This window comes from Panthera leo, chromosome F2, assembly GCF_018350215.1.
Source record: "Panthera leo isolate Ple1 chromosome F2, P.leo_Ple1_pat1.1, whole genome shotgun sequence".
Lineage (NCBI taxonomy): Eukaryota > Metazoa > Chordata > Mammalia > Carnivora > Felidae > Panthera > Panthera leo.
In genome coordinates this window covers 73,970,203-73,985,567 of record NC_056695.1, presented here as the reverse complement: position 1 = coordinate 73,985,567, position 15,365 = coordinate 73,970,203, and the positions used below count along the sequence as shown (strand labels likewise).

The following is a 15,365-nucleotide window of genomic DNA, read 5'->3' as shown; positions in this document are numbered from 1 at the left end:
ACAGAGGCCTATTTGCACATTAAAAATACTCAACCTTAATGATTTGGGTACTATTAACTAATATCCCAAAATATCTTTTCAACCAGTACTCTCAATAACGGTATAGCTGACACACCGACATTTAACCAAGCTTCTCAACTCAATACTCAATCGTTTCCAATGCTAATATCTTATGTGTATCTGAGGTTAATCTAAGAGAAATATTAAAGTACATTTAATGTACAATTTCGGTCTATTATGCTTTAATATCGCCATTTACAAAGCTGCTGATTTTTCAAGACATTCCAATACAGAATCAAAAAAAAAAAAAAAAAAGCTAGCACCTTACTTCAAATATTTTATACAATTTAAAAACTTAATAGAAATACAAAAATACCACTCAAATTGAATTAAATGTTAATAAGACTCTAATAAGTTTTAAATTAAGAATACTGATAGTCTCCGTGACAAAAAACAAAAAATCTTTCACAAGAAAAAAAATGAAAGGAACATCAGCACAAAGAGAAATACAACTGAATTTCCTTACTATCAAGACTCCTGAACAAATGCATCACTTCCTTTAATAATTACTGTTTATTGGGGCACCTGGGTGGCTCGGTCGGTTGAGCATCCGACTTCGGCTCAGATCATGATCTCACAGTTGGTGGGTCCGAGCCCCACATTGGGCTCTGTGCTGACAGCTCAGAGCCTGGAGTCTGCTTCGGATTCTGTGTCCCCCTCTTTCTCTGTTCCTGCCCCTGCTTGTGTTTGCTCTCTCTCTCTCTTTCTCAAAAATGAATAAACTTTAAAAAAAAACTTTACAAAAATAATAACTGTTTATTAACTACTAATTACCGCACCGTAAAAAGTCTACGTGTTTGATGCGTTTTGCTTGAAAATAATAAGACATTTACAAGACCGAGACTGAGAAAGAAGCTTTCCCAGTCCTCAGTGATGGCACACGCACGCAAGCTTCTCGACTCAATACTCGGGAGCAGCACTTGATCTTGATTATTGCCTTGAAGGTCTCCCCCCGTCCCGGGCACTGAATCCAGGGTGATTCAAAGGAAAACTGCTTCCTGGGCTGCCTGTGGGAACCCTCAGGTACTCGGAGGACAAATGCACTGGCTGGGAGCGTCTGCTCCGGAACACTCTGGAACACGGGAACACGGGCCGGCAAAACACAACAGTGCTGTCTGCAGGATCAGGTCTACGTACACTTTTCACATGTTCCAGCGGTTCCTAAACCTTTAGATTTCTCAACTGATACGATTTCAGACGTAACACTGAGGGGCTGACAAAGGGACGTCAACATTTTATGTAAGCATAGATATTAAAATATTCATACGTGCAATAATGATGGCTGGACTTCTAAAAACACACCTAAGTAGACAAACAAAATTGATCTGTTCTAGAATTCAAGAGAAAAAACTGTTTTACGAGAAGTTCATTCCCTCATCCTTGGATTCCCCGTGTGCTGGAATTTGGGAGCCAAATAATGAGGCCTTCGATTTATTGAAGTGTGATTTTTAGGCTGAATTTTTTCAACACAACATTCTCTTCAAACAAAATATGACAGGAGAGTCTAACACAGACTACAAAAGCCGAAAATACGAGCAATGGAAACAGACGGGGCCCTTCAGGGAGGTAGGTCTCTGAACCGTGTCTGCCTGCGCACGACGGAAAACCCGGCGGCGCGCACTGGTTTCTCAAGCCCCTTCCAGGAGGCTGAGTATCTGTAATTCCTCTGGCTGGAAAACGAGGCTATCCCTGAGCCTCTCCATGGAAACCCCAGGCTCCATAGGGGCCGGGAACATTTGGTGTGGGAGTAGAAGCAGATTGTGGGGTCCCTGGCTGTAGTTTTGTTTTGCCCAATTCTGAAATAAATAAATCAAATAACAAGGGAAGACACTGAAAAACACTTAAAAAACCCCAAGTCTCTTACAGAGTAAATGCAAAGTCGAGGCAAGGCACTGGACTAAAACTCATCTATTTAAAGTGCCAGCACTGCACCACAGCACAGGCAAGCGGCCCACGCGTCAGAGGTTCTGTGATAATTACTGGCTCGCCCTTCCATCCACTGAGCTTCAACATCTTCGAACTCCTTAAAGAGGCTGGAGTAATTCAGTATTTGCTACACGCACACTCGGTAGGTAAATGAGAAAATGAGCAAACGTTTCCAGATGGTAACAAAACTAAGACTCATCCTAACCTAAAACTGGTCGGCTCCATTACATACAGCACTCTAATAGTAAAATGAGAACAAAGGCATCGGTTTTTACCAGGGTACCGCTGGTGATTTTTGGTAACGTGGGCAGCAGTAGCACTCTTAACCCAGACTAGACAGAATGTGGGCACGCTCGCCCGTGAAAGAACGCAGAAGGATGGCCTCGAACGCCTCATCTCTACCGTGAAAGGTTTTAACCTTTCAGAACAGGTGTATGTGATAATTTGCATAATCTCATGAATCCTTTACCAGGACTGCTAAACTCAACAGTGTGTGTACCTCGGACACATGAATAATAAACATCTAAGTCTGCTCAACTATTTCCCAGCTTATGACTAACATCCTCCTCATCTTCAACAACCCAAGAGTTTCAATCTGACAAAAACACCCCAGGAAAAGTCTTTGACTCAAGTTCGAGTAAATAAGGCTTGCTATGGAAGTAACAAAATTTCCTTTTATTAATGAAGATGGAAACCAACCAACCAAGCATACATGCATATATTAAAAAAACAACAAAACACGACAGAAACAAAAACAGCTGTCACTGTGATTCTACATGAAAGACTACAGAAGTCCAACAAGACTGCAAAACAGTGGAAAGAAGGTAGGAAACAAAACTGGTAAGAGATAAAAGCATGCCAACGACTCAGAATGTTAATGCAAGTCAGAGAGGCTCACAAAGTTTTAATAAAAAGGCGTCCAATTAGAATACGACCTGAATTTCACTACTTCCTCCAAAAATAAAAAATTACAAGAAGTAACAGAAATAAATCAGAACCCCCATCATGCCACATTCGGATACTGTGTCTGTGTTCAACCCTCTAATAAACGGCCTTTCAGTAATTAACATTTAAACCATGCACTTCCTTGATTTAAGCAATGAAGGTTGCCAGCTGTCGGCACACCCAGAAGATCCTCACCCATCAACGCATCTACAAATTCGTCGTCTTACAAATCTCAGCTCCTCTCTACCATTCACTTTTCCAGAATACTGTCCTACTACTTTGATCTTCTCAAAGTTATCTCTAAGTCTTAAAAAAGAGAAGAATATTATGCCTTCCCACCCCCCCCCACACACTATTATGAGAAACAAGAACCACACCCCAGTCGTAATTAGCAGTAAGTAAGTCCGCAAATAAGCTAGAAATTCTAACAAAAGACGAGGCTAATACTCTGGTTAGAAGTAAAGTCATTTCAACCAAGGATTCCACTTCATGTGCAATCACTACTTTGACATTTTAGGATATGTAATCTAAAATCACTCTTCATTACATAGCTGTTTACATTGGTCTACGTTTCAGTCACGTTACGATTAGAATATATATGTATATATTTAAAGAAAATACAAATATCGTCAAAGGCACGTCTGAAAATAATTTCCCCAATGGATATAGATTATAACTTTAACATACTTTTCATATATTCAGTACCGCGAAAAAGTCCAGATTATTCACCAACTGTGTAAGACCTTCATCAGGAAAATATCTCAGAGAGTCAAGGTAATTCAGGAATTTTGTGGGAAAAGGGAAAAGAAAAATTACCCGAAGGATAGAAGGGGCTTGGAAAAAAGTCAACAGGCAACGGATCGGACTTGGGAAATGACAAATGTTTCAAAACCTATAAATCTTCACATTTGGGCACTGGAATTTTTAAACAAAATACAGAAACAAAATGACTTCAATCTTTGTTGATAAAATCAAACTGCAGAAAACTGTGTATTTAATATTACGTTTTTACTTTGAAAGAAGGTAAAGGCAGTAATCTAAAAGGTAAGTTACTTCAATCATTTTATTTTCATACGTGCCACCGCCAGGAAAGAGCAAGCTCTGTTTTCTGCTTCCTCTGATGAGTTGGTAGAGAAAGTGAGTGCAGGGCGGGTGCTATTAAAACAATCAGCCCTCATGCTCTGGGCTGCAGATCAAGAAACAGTCTTACATTTTTCTCCAGCTCTGAACTGGCTCAATTCCGACTTCCTTCATCCCTCTATCTCCAAATTAGTAATTTACTAGAAGAACATATGAAGTTAGTATTCACCTTTTTTAAATCCTATATACTCTTTGGTTGAGGTTAAAATCTTCTAAGACTTCCGAATAAAATAATGTAACCATATCATAGGTTACAGTATCATAAAACTGTCCCCAAAATGTGTTACTGGCTGCTTTTGCACATTAGGCTCCCCAGATGACTTCGTAACAAAGGACATTTAAATTACGGAGAGTGTGCCTGCAAATAGGGGGTTATGTTTAAGGTATACAGTTAAATTGAAGCCACGTGTTTCTTAAATACTAAATTCTATTCAAACCCTTAAACCTGAATACCGATCCCATTAGGTATTTTCTGGCTTCAAACCCAAGAACTTATGTCATTACAGTCAGCTCTAACAATTCCTATTTTTAATTAAAAACAAAAACAGGATATAAGAAAGAAGCAAGGAGAAGGAAGTAGATTAAAATGACAAAACAGGAAGTCAGTCCAGGGAGGCTGATGGTAAATGATTGCACAAAAGAACTTTAAAGTGAAACCCTCTCTCCCGTAGACGTTACACAAGAGCATCTATGAAGAGGAATTACATGTTAAAGTCACGGAAGCCAACATCAGAGCGTCTATGCCCTCTAAGTGCAAGCCTACCTCCTTATAAAATGAATCTTTATTTTTATTATTATTATTTTTTTACCTGATGCTGTTGGAGCTCCTTTTCCATCAGCTATCGCTCTGGACGAGGGATTCGTAAGCATCTGTGCGTCTTCCTTTTCTGGCCTGGGACATTCATGAGGACAAACGGGCTCTGGGGCGGGCGGTGCCGAAACTTCCGAGGCACGACTTAAGTCAAGAGGGAGACAGGGTCCCAGCTTCTGGAGTGGCAAATGTGCAACATCGGGCACTACACAAGATAAAGGATGTAACAGAATATTAACAGAGGTCGACGGGCTCGGTAAGTATCAATGTGGAGTAAAACGTTATCTGCGTCAAATCGCGCCTGACCTAAGGGCACTCAATAAATATTTGTAAACAAAGTGCTTTTAAGTCTAAAAGATGGAAGAAGGAAAAAGTAGCAACTTCTTAACATTCTAATAATCTTTATCTCTTTTATGTTTGGTTCTATAGGAAATCAATATACATTACCCTCTGGTACTGAAGACTCTTGCTGATTCTGAGAACTGATGGAGAACATGCTCGCATCAGTGGCTGGAGAGGGAGGAGACACCTTTTCTATGGAATCATCAGGCATGGGCAAGGTGGCTAAGCGCTGAGATCTTCTTCTCCGCTCACTATGCTTGAAAGGTCTAGGGGGGTTCACAGGCTGTGGAGAACCTAGAAAAAGATCTTCAATGTTCACGAAGCAGATACATGCCAGGATCATCTTATAATATTTAAGGAGATAAATGGGAAAAATGATTCAAATTCTGCCCTCTGATGGTGTTAGGTATCCACAAGGAACGGCATGTTCCAAAAGTAATCAAAGGCAAAAACTGTGCCCTCATTCACAAAAAGCTAATCAAAACTTCTAAGGTCTAAGGCCTACTAGAACCAAAAGAAAATAACATGGAACATGGATTTCAGGTAGTTTCCCAAGTGACAGTCTACAGTTAATTCTCTAATTGTAGATCATTGTGTTAGTTGCCATTCTTCCTTTGGGAAAATAGTCTGTATAGCTGAGATTTTTTAAAAAATTAAATATATATATAGATAGAAAGATAGATAGATCTCTTTAGCTACATTACAAATCTAGAAACTCTAAGGGACAAAAAGGCAGGGGGCATAGGTGACAAAAATCTGACATGCATTGTAGAGTCAGTGCTTTACTTGCCAAAATAAAACTAACGTACATTAAGTTTATCCCACCCTCGTTCCCACAAATGGATTTTTATAAACATTTTGGGCCTGATTCATTAAAAAAAATTGAACACAAACAACTTTAAGTACTTATTATAGGCAAATAATGAGGACTTTAAAATATAACACTGTTCTTGCCCTCATTTTTTTTTTTTTTTTTTTTAAATAACTAATTTGGTGGGTCAATTAAGCATCTTCTAGCTAGGTAACACAAAAGTTTGGAAATCTGTGGGCTTTTTTTTAACCTTTAGTTTTCTTCTTTCTACGGGGCATGTAAACATGTTGAAGAATTTAGAACAGACAGGATTACACAGGCCAATATACTCATGTTAACTTAGAAGGAGGAAATAAGAGTGGTTGATGCTTTGGGTACTTAAAAATCATATTACAAAAATCAAAAAAAAAAAAAAAAAGACATGGTGATAATTGAAAAAAGAATGAAAGAATAAAATTCAATTGCTGTAACACTGTGGCTATAATACCAAAATATAAAACCATTTCAAAATAAAATACTTATCAATGTCACGTGACATTGTGGTGACTACTAACAACATTATGTTATTTCGTGGTAAATGCCAAAATGAAATGAAGCTTATGAGGAAACAACGGAGTTTTTCTGTTCCCATTCTCCCTACCCATTTATTAAAAAGAACAAAACCAAAACAAAACACAAAAAAAATACCAACGCCTGCTCAAAAATTCAAAAATACAGTTTGGTAGAAAATATGGCAACTGAATTGGGAGAAAGAGACTATATTTGGCTGATGAAAGTCTCCTCGATGCCAACATTTTTAATTGTTGTAGAAAACATGATATGGAAGAGTTCCTAAGAATATGTGTCTTCACTTACGAATCAGGATACTAGTTCGCTTGTGTGAACTGACGAAGGGAAGTATCTTTTATCCAGTGACTTCCCAGGTCACAGCTTTTCAAACCGTCTCTAACTTAGAATACGGAACTAACCGGAGAAGCAGAGGGTCCATACAAATCTCCGTTTATATATCCAGACCCACGTTGGAAGGCTATTTTTAAAAAGACTAAGTTAACTCTTGAAAGATCAGTGGTACTGAAACAGTAAAATCTTTAAAAATAAGATGAAGGAAGCGTTCTTCTCCCTTCCTCGGTAAGAATACACGGAAGTCTGAACTCCAAATCCCAGAACAAGAATGAATAAAACCTATCGCGGGGGGCTACAGACAACTGGGAACAAGAACTAAATCTACCCATGAGAATAGTCTTAGGAGTTGAGGAAAAACATCCAGTGTGAGTCTCTTCCTAGCTCCTTGTTTTGGTTTGGTTTTTTGTAATGAATCAGGCCTCTCATTGTGCTCGGATTACTATTAATCGAGGAGAGTCAGACTACAGAATTGGCGCCATGAAATGTACAGCCTCTGTACAGTCAATCAGTCAGAAATGTATATGGTTTTTGCCCCTGAAAATAGTTTTAAGCCTTCCCTGTCAGATCCACTTAAGTTTGAATTTTTAAAAAGCAACTTCATAAAAATACAATATAACTACAATCAAACTGTTTTTAATGTATCTTATAGGATAAGTAACTATTTTTTAAAAATCTGTGCTCACTAGTTTTATTTATCACTGAAGAAGAAAGCTGAGATACAAGCGTCAAATCCTCGACTTGTATTAATTCTGGGGAAAGTGGTGATTTAGGGGGTTTTATACACCCAGAAGAATCTCCAGATTCATGTTTGCATTTCTTGCTGCGAGCCTTCCCTGAAGACAAAGTTGAGGATAACAGTGCAGGTTTCTGAGTGTTGGCAGAACTGCTAATGTCAGCTTCATTTTTTTTCTGACTTTGAGGTTTAGGTGAAATCGCCTGAATAAATAATAAAAAATTGATATTTTTATTTTGGTTTCTTCATTTTTGTTCTTGTATTCTATTTTGATTGTTAAGCAACTTTAGTATCCAAAAACATTGTTAAGCAACATGTAACATTTCTATTACAAATGAAAAACCAAAAAGAACCCCACAAATTATTAACTAAAAGTTGAATAGGCTATCTTTAAAGGGATGCTGTCGGCTTTTGGTCTACATTTGGTTTTTTTAAAAAACTGTATTATTCATCATATTTTCGGAATATAAAATGATAGCTTGACGGACAAATATTTTCACGGTATTACGCTGAAATAACACCTCTTTTGAAACTTAATTACCAACTACGTCGATAACAGGTAAATAAACAGCATTTCCACTGTTCAGATGCGTTTAATTGAATACATTTAAGCTCCTGACTTTTAGATGTCTTGTTAAAAAACAATTTCCTTTATCAAGTTGACTGCAGAAGTCTAAGTAGACAGCTTCCCTTTAAAGAAAGATCTCAACAGGAAAACAATGACCAAATTAACGAAACATTATCTTTAACTCATTTTAGTGCTGAAAGCTAGAGTTTCATAAGCATAGTGCGTCATGAAATCAAAGCCACCAGCAGTACAGAGTTAAAAGACTAAAAAACAATACAAAACAAGCAACAACAACAACAACAAAAAAAACCAAGGAGTAAAACCAAGTGTAAGTTAAAAACATTGGATTTAAAAACAAAATACGTCGCATTCTTAGATGAGAATTTTTACCTTCCTCCTGCCAACTGATACTTTTAAAAAAAAATTAGAACTTTGTCAGTTCTTTCATAAAGGATATCTTGGTTCATTTGGCAGTATAATTTCCTCCCTATATAGAAATTTATGTGAATGTGTCCAAAGACAACAGAGAATAGCCACATTGGATGGATTTACAATCTATGGTGTTGGAATGCCTGGGCTGTATCTCTTTCTGATACACGGATCTGAGAACAAAACAGGAGATACCCTTTTAAAAAATAATCTATGCTAAGATAGGCCTCTCTACAGAATTAAATTGCTAACGCTATGAACAGCATGCTTGTCCCCAGGAAACCTTTTTGCTTCCTTATCTTTTATGAGGGATGACCATCAGGTCAGCAGTCTGTGGTTCTCTGGAACATGAAAGAGCATCGTCTGGGGACCAAACAGCTTTCTGTTCCCGCTAACGGACAAGGCGCTCCAAGTCTGATGCACAGCTGGTGCCAAGTAGATAGAGCACCTCGCGATGCTCTGCAGGTGGCATGCTGGACGCGCCACAGAAAGGGCTGGTGGCAAGTATCCCCTTCAATCGGTTGTCATCATCTCTAGTCTTGAACTTACTCATCATGCGTGTGTACAAGTGCAGATTAATCGTTTGAAAAAGTACTCCATAAATGGAAAGGAGTCCTAAACTTATCATAAAAGGTGTTGCCAGAAAAGTAATTAGAGCCATTACTTGTAAATAAACAATTTTATTGTTCATCTTCACATACGTGAGAGACATCACTACAGCATCCATTACTCTCAAGTTACAAAGTTATGAAACAAGATTGAAAACTGAAATTAGTATCTTGATAAGGTGCTTAACTTCTAAACAAGGACAAATTAACATTTTTAAAAACTTACTGAATTATGCATCTAATGCAGGTTTTATCCAAAAGTAAATATAACATGACAATTCCCTAATACAATTAAATAATCTATAATTAATATCTGAGAATTGGGGTTCAAGACCACAGTTTGATTTTTTTTTTTTGAGTGTCAATAAAGAAAATCCATTAGCACAGTAAGTTCTGGCTATAGGCCTGTTATAAATCTATGTCATGAGTGACATTCATGATTTTACTCATTAAGACAACAGAGGTTAGTGACAATCGATGCCTCTCCTTTAAATCTGTAGCTCATTCCAGTACTTGGAAGTAAGAGTTTTATAACTCGGCTTTTTAACTTTGAAGCAGGGCGAACAGCATAAAAATTGTTGGGTTACAAAACATTTTCACAATGATATCAATCTGAATGACAAAAAATGAGGGAACAGCATCACGTTCCTTAAAAATCTAAAATAATTTACAAAGTTTTCAGTAATGACTGTTGGTCTCTTTGTTACAAAACTGGCAAGGACTCTCAAAATGCCTTAATGATGCAAACAAACAGCCGAGTTACTCAATTTGTCTTTCTTTTTTTTTATAAACTCAATTTCAGAATGCTGTTTTCTGTACTTCTCTCTGAAATGAGCCCTGCCCTCGCCACTAATTTCCACATAGAAGAAGTAATCTTCACAATCACATTCACCGCAGCAGGATTGTGCATCATGAAAGATTGACATTGTAATGAATTTTCCAGAAACATTTTATTACCAAGTCCCTGATTTATTGCATTCTGAGAATACCATAAACAGTGGTGAAAATACAAAATATTGTTAGATATGGGACGTTGAATATAGTAATACACAGTAAAAAAAAAAAAATCACTTAAAATTTGGTTGATATGCTGACAATAACGGCAAAGACTTAACCGCTTGATGATCACAGAAAATCAGAAGGTATGATTCGCTGACATATTAATCAATTTAAAAGACCATTGATTTCATACAACATTAATGGAGGCACCAAAACAATGCACTGTTATCAAATCAGGCCTAAAATAACCCTGAAAAACTCAATACAATATCAATTAAATTTGGACTATTTTTTAAAACGCGTAGAGAGAAGAGCAGAAGATACTCATTTTAAAGTCTTCTTTATTAGGCTACTAATAAAGAAAATTAAATTAATACAAAAAGGATATATTAAAACTACATTAAGGCTCAGATTTTAAAACAGGAGAACCAAGGAAATCCAGTTATGGCTATTACTGTGTTCTTATAGTCTTACAGTGCCCAAGAAGTTAAGCCCTTAGAGAATGTAAAAGCATGCACAGTTCATTATGTACAGGTACTGTGGGAATCTGAAGGTAGCCAAGGCAAAATCTAGCAACTGCAACCTTCACTTTTAAATTCCTCTATTAGGTGGTTTAAAGACAGACCCTTAATAGTTTTTTAAAATTCTTTTTTTTTGTCGTTATTAAAATATACATCCTAGCAAAAATGTATGGCTCATTGATCAATTCATAAAACACATAGTCAGTCTAACAACACCAATTGTTACAATATAAAAGAAACTTCTTACAAAAGAAGCTTTATTAGATGTCAAAAACCCTGTTTTAACTCACAAATGAAAAGTATTTGTGTAAGGGTCTTTTTGTAAGCTAGTTAAAGGTGATCCAGCTGGAAGCTTATACCCTGGGATGCCTGTCTCCAGGCCTTCAAATGTTGGAGATAAAGGCTTTAATGCCAGTCTACCGAAAACAAACACTAGCAAAGTCTGTAGTTTATCTGCGTACCTTGGAGAAGGCAGAGTTAAAAATATATCATCAATTAATTAGCTTCCTATTCCCATATCCAATCAAAAGGGCAATTTCAATTACGTGGATACTATAGCTCCGTGATCATTCCAGTTGGGAACCTTGAAAAAAATCAAATGCTACCATTTCATACCTGCTCCAGCATTGGAGCCGTTTCATTGAAGTCTTCCTTTTTTTCAGCACCATCCACCCCAACAGCTTTGGATGCCAACAAACCTTGAGAAAAATTGTACAGAAATTGCTTATTAGAAAAAATACTGGCTTCTGATATAATCAACTTCCCCCAAATGTTAGCAGTTGAAATCCCCCATCCTTTTTAATATAGAGGATTTAATATAAAGTTTACTTGTCAAAAACATGAACACCCTTTATAATGACTCAAGGGACTGAATCAGAACTTGAGTTTTTTACACAATCAGTTCTCTGTAAAAAAAAAAAAAAATTACTCCTAAAGATATCCTTAAAAAAAACACATGCATACACATTTTAATTCTACGACTTAATGTCTAGAAACCAAAGATTGGTTAGATTAACTAATACTCATAATATGGGCTTTGTCTACACAACTGAAATACAGAGTTAATATCAAGATCTGAGAAATCCTTCCAAACATCTAGAAGACTTTGTTGTTGTTATATTATTAGCTAAACAACGACTCCCAATTTTTATTTCCACATGGATCCTTTGACCAAAGCTTTATGGGTTCATCCCTATACGCTGCTGTACCTTATCTTCTTGCAAAAGTGCCAAAAACACTGATGGATCTGTTTTATGTTAATGGGGGAAAAAGTGCAGGTCCTTCCTACATTCAACTTAATATTATAGAGCCTCATTCTATAAACTATGAAATAATTTAGGAATTCCAGTTTTCTCCAATGTGTATCACTAATTCTCAATTTTCGAGGACAGAATATTTTATCTAGAGTATATAAATCAACTTTATAGGACAATAAAACTCTGCCTTAATTTCTAAATTAAAGGCAGTTAGGGGCGCCTGGGTGGCTCAGACAGTTAGGCGTCCGACTTTGGCTCAGGTCAGGATCTTGCATTCATGGGTTCGAGCCCCGCGTCGGGCTCTGTGCTGACAGCTCGGAGCCTGGAGCCTGCTTCAAATTCTGTCTCCTTGTCTCTCTGCCCCTCCCCCACTTGTGCTGTCTCTATCAAAAATAAATAAATGTAAAAAAAATTTTTTTAAATAAATAAATAAATAAATAAATAAATAAATAAAGGCATTTACTTGGTCAAGATTCTTTGCTAAGCACCTGACAAGCACTGTCAATATAGCCAAGTTTATAACGCTTGTATAATACAAGTATGTCTTTGCTTATGACCACTGGGCACATAAAAGGGCCCCAAAAATCATTTCTACCATTACAAAGTTGGCTACACAAGGGGCACCTGGCTGGCTCAGTCAGTTCAATGTCCGACTTCAGCTCAGGTCATGATCTCACGGTCTGTGAGTTCGAGCCCCGCGTTGGGCTCTTGTGCTGACAGCTCAGAGCCTGGAGCCTGCTTCAGATTCTGTGTCTCTCTCTCTGCCCTCCCCTGCTCATGCTCTGCCTCTCTCAATCTCAAAAATGAATAAATGTTAAAAAAAAAAAAATTTTAAACAAAGTTGGCTACACAAAACCTCTGCTTCAAAGGAAGCCTGTTTAACAATCAGCAACGTAACAGTTAACTTACTGCAGCAATTATACTCCCTAGACTCCTGAAGCTGTCTATACAGTGTAGTTAACAGGAGGGAAAAAAAAGTGCCCCCAAATGCCACATAACATTGAGCTATCCACGTGGCAACATCTCTTGGCTTTTTCAGGTAACTATCTTGAAGAGGTTAAGTAATCTAAGTAGGAATTCAAATATTAAAGACGTATCCTTAAAGCAGTACTACAGGCAAGTGTTAAATTAGGCCAAAAGCACCTTTCCTTTTCTAGAAAGTTGAATATCCAGCACCCAGAATTGTAATTTAAAATAGAAAAGGGGCTTTCCATTTCTATTGTTTTACACAACAATTTTGACTTTTGACAGATCAGTGACTGATATTAAAAATGTATTTGGTCCAGTCTGAGATAACAATCTATATAGTTTGCTCACACGATATTAAATGTAGATTTAAACGGGGGTGGGGGGAAAGCCAATATAGAAATAATTTTATAAAAATCTTACAAACCATAGATTCAATCCTGATTATATTAATATCACATCTGAACATAGTTTTAGATGACTGAAACAGATGTAGCATGGTGTATTTCCTTAACATTTAAAATCATGTTCATTAGGTTTTTCTTCTCTAGCTAATATTTTTGAGAATCAATACTACTGAAATAAAAAGAAAAATAATTAGGGAACCAAGTTCTTTTGCAGGGAAATGAGTAGAGTTTCCACTTCTAACGTTTACTCAAACAGGACAAATATTTGGCTATTCAATCTATTAAATGTATCTTATATTTTGTTTCCTTTCATAGAGGTGGTAAAAATATTTTTTAAATCTCATCAATACACGGAAGAGATCTCAAATTACAAAAATAAGGTACTACAAGTTTTAAAAGAAACTAATTGACACATATTTGCAAATTTAAATTAGAATATTATAGACCCAATTAATTAAAAGCAATTCCCACCTAATGGTTTGTGATGGAAAAATAAAGCTTTGTAATGTTCTTATAAAAAGTAATGGAGCATTTAATAAAAACTACTCAAAATTAGATTAGAAAATTGCAATACTTGGAATTCAGTGAATTCAAATGCCTCAAATATGATCGAGAAAAAGCTTTTCACGCTTTGTATACATGCTATCTTACAAAAGAGGTACCAGATACAAACAAGAGGACAAAAATAAAAGTCTCTGAAAGGTCTCTGATTACTGCCGCCTTAAGAGGCTGTCCAAAATCTGTTTTCCTGGCCTGTGAATATTCTGGGTAAAAATGCAATATCCTTAGAAAATGAGAAGAATTAAGTGAAAGGAAAGAGATACAAATGAAGTTAGTTTTACTTCTTTGAAAATGCTTATTAATTATATATCACTAAACAGGTCCATCTCCAGAAGAACATATCTGTAACGATCTTAACAGAATGCATTATTCAGTTTCAAGATGTTACGCAAATATCAGATAAAAGTAGAATACCAAATATTCCTAAGTCCCACCCACAAAGTTACAATTTCTCAATACTGTACTTCAGCTGCAATATCACAGTTGTCTGCCTCTGCTAATAGGAATGCACAGAACAGAGGCCAGAGAACCCTGGGATGGCAAATGGCAGGAAGGACAAAGTAAGTAGTTAAATCTGTGCTCTTCTTTTCAACCAGGGATTCCAACACAGGGAATTCAGACAGAGGATTCAAACACAACATTCCTGCTGTGGGAAAAAGAATCGAATATTCTTGACATTATTATCAGTAACATGTACGGGCCCGTTCCAACCTCTGGGTTTTTTCAAATTATTTTTAAAGTTCCTTAAGCTGCACAAACTTTCAGGGGCTGAAATTCTAGGAACTCCTACAAGTTGTAGAATCGGATCATGTGCCAATTGCTGATGTCTCTTCTTTTGCTCCCTTGTCAATCTGTATTTTAAAATCTACTCAAATTTGCTTGCAGTCAGTCTGCTTGCAACTTTGTCCCAAAGCATGGGCTCTTGACTCGCTCCGTAAAATCATCAATTCTAAATCAGTATGCATAAAGTATATTAACTATCAATAAGGTATATCACGTAATGAAAAACAAGTCTCTGGAAGGACATCTATACACTGTGCCACTACCATTTCAGTATGTACTTATTTGGAAACTTCAAAAGAAGCCATCCTGTACCATCCCCTAAATTCACATTTAGAATCTCTATAGCGTGTGACCATCGGGAAGTGCACAGAAAGAGTGAAGACGGGAATTAAATTTATCCAGTGGCTGATCTGCTTATTTCCAGCTAGAAAGATTTCAAAAATAAAAATGTGGAGTGGGGGGAAACACATCAGAGCAGCGAAGATGCTGCCATGATCACAGCCCTATTCCTCTCAGTAGCAAAGGGGCAGACAGACACGTGTTAAGTGAGCTTCATAAATTTAAAACACACCAAAACTCCGTAACAAAATCACTAT

General features: G+C 36.9%; 1 protein-coding gene across 5 annotated transcripts in view; it reads right to left on the bottom strand.

Moving 5' to 3' along the window:
- The window catches only part of PHF20L1 (PHD finger protein 20 like 1), an 85,892-nt gene that overhangs the window by 38,741 nt on the left and 31,786 nt on the right, over nucleotides 1-15,365 (bottom strand). For 4 of the 5 annotated variants that reach the window (XM_042923858.1, XM_042923856.1, XM_042923857.1 and 1 more), the window contains 4 exons: nucleotides 11,412-11,494; nucleotides 7,622-7,874; nucleotides 5,330-5,518; nucleotides 4,881-5,087 (listed from right to left, as the gene is read on the bottom strand). In XM_042923858.1, the coding sequence (XP_042779792.1) occupies nucleotides 4,881-5,087; nucleotides 5,330-5,518; nucleotides 7,622-7,874; nucleotides 11,412-11,494 (732 nt within the window). Of the gene's footprint in view, nucleotides 1-4,880; nucleotides 5,088-5,329; nucleotides 5,519-7,621; nucleotides 7,875-11,405; nucleotides 11,495-15,365 lie in introns of those variants that run through there. The other variant, XM_042923860.1, reaches the window with a different exon arrangement.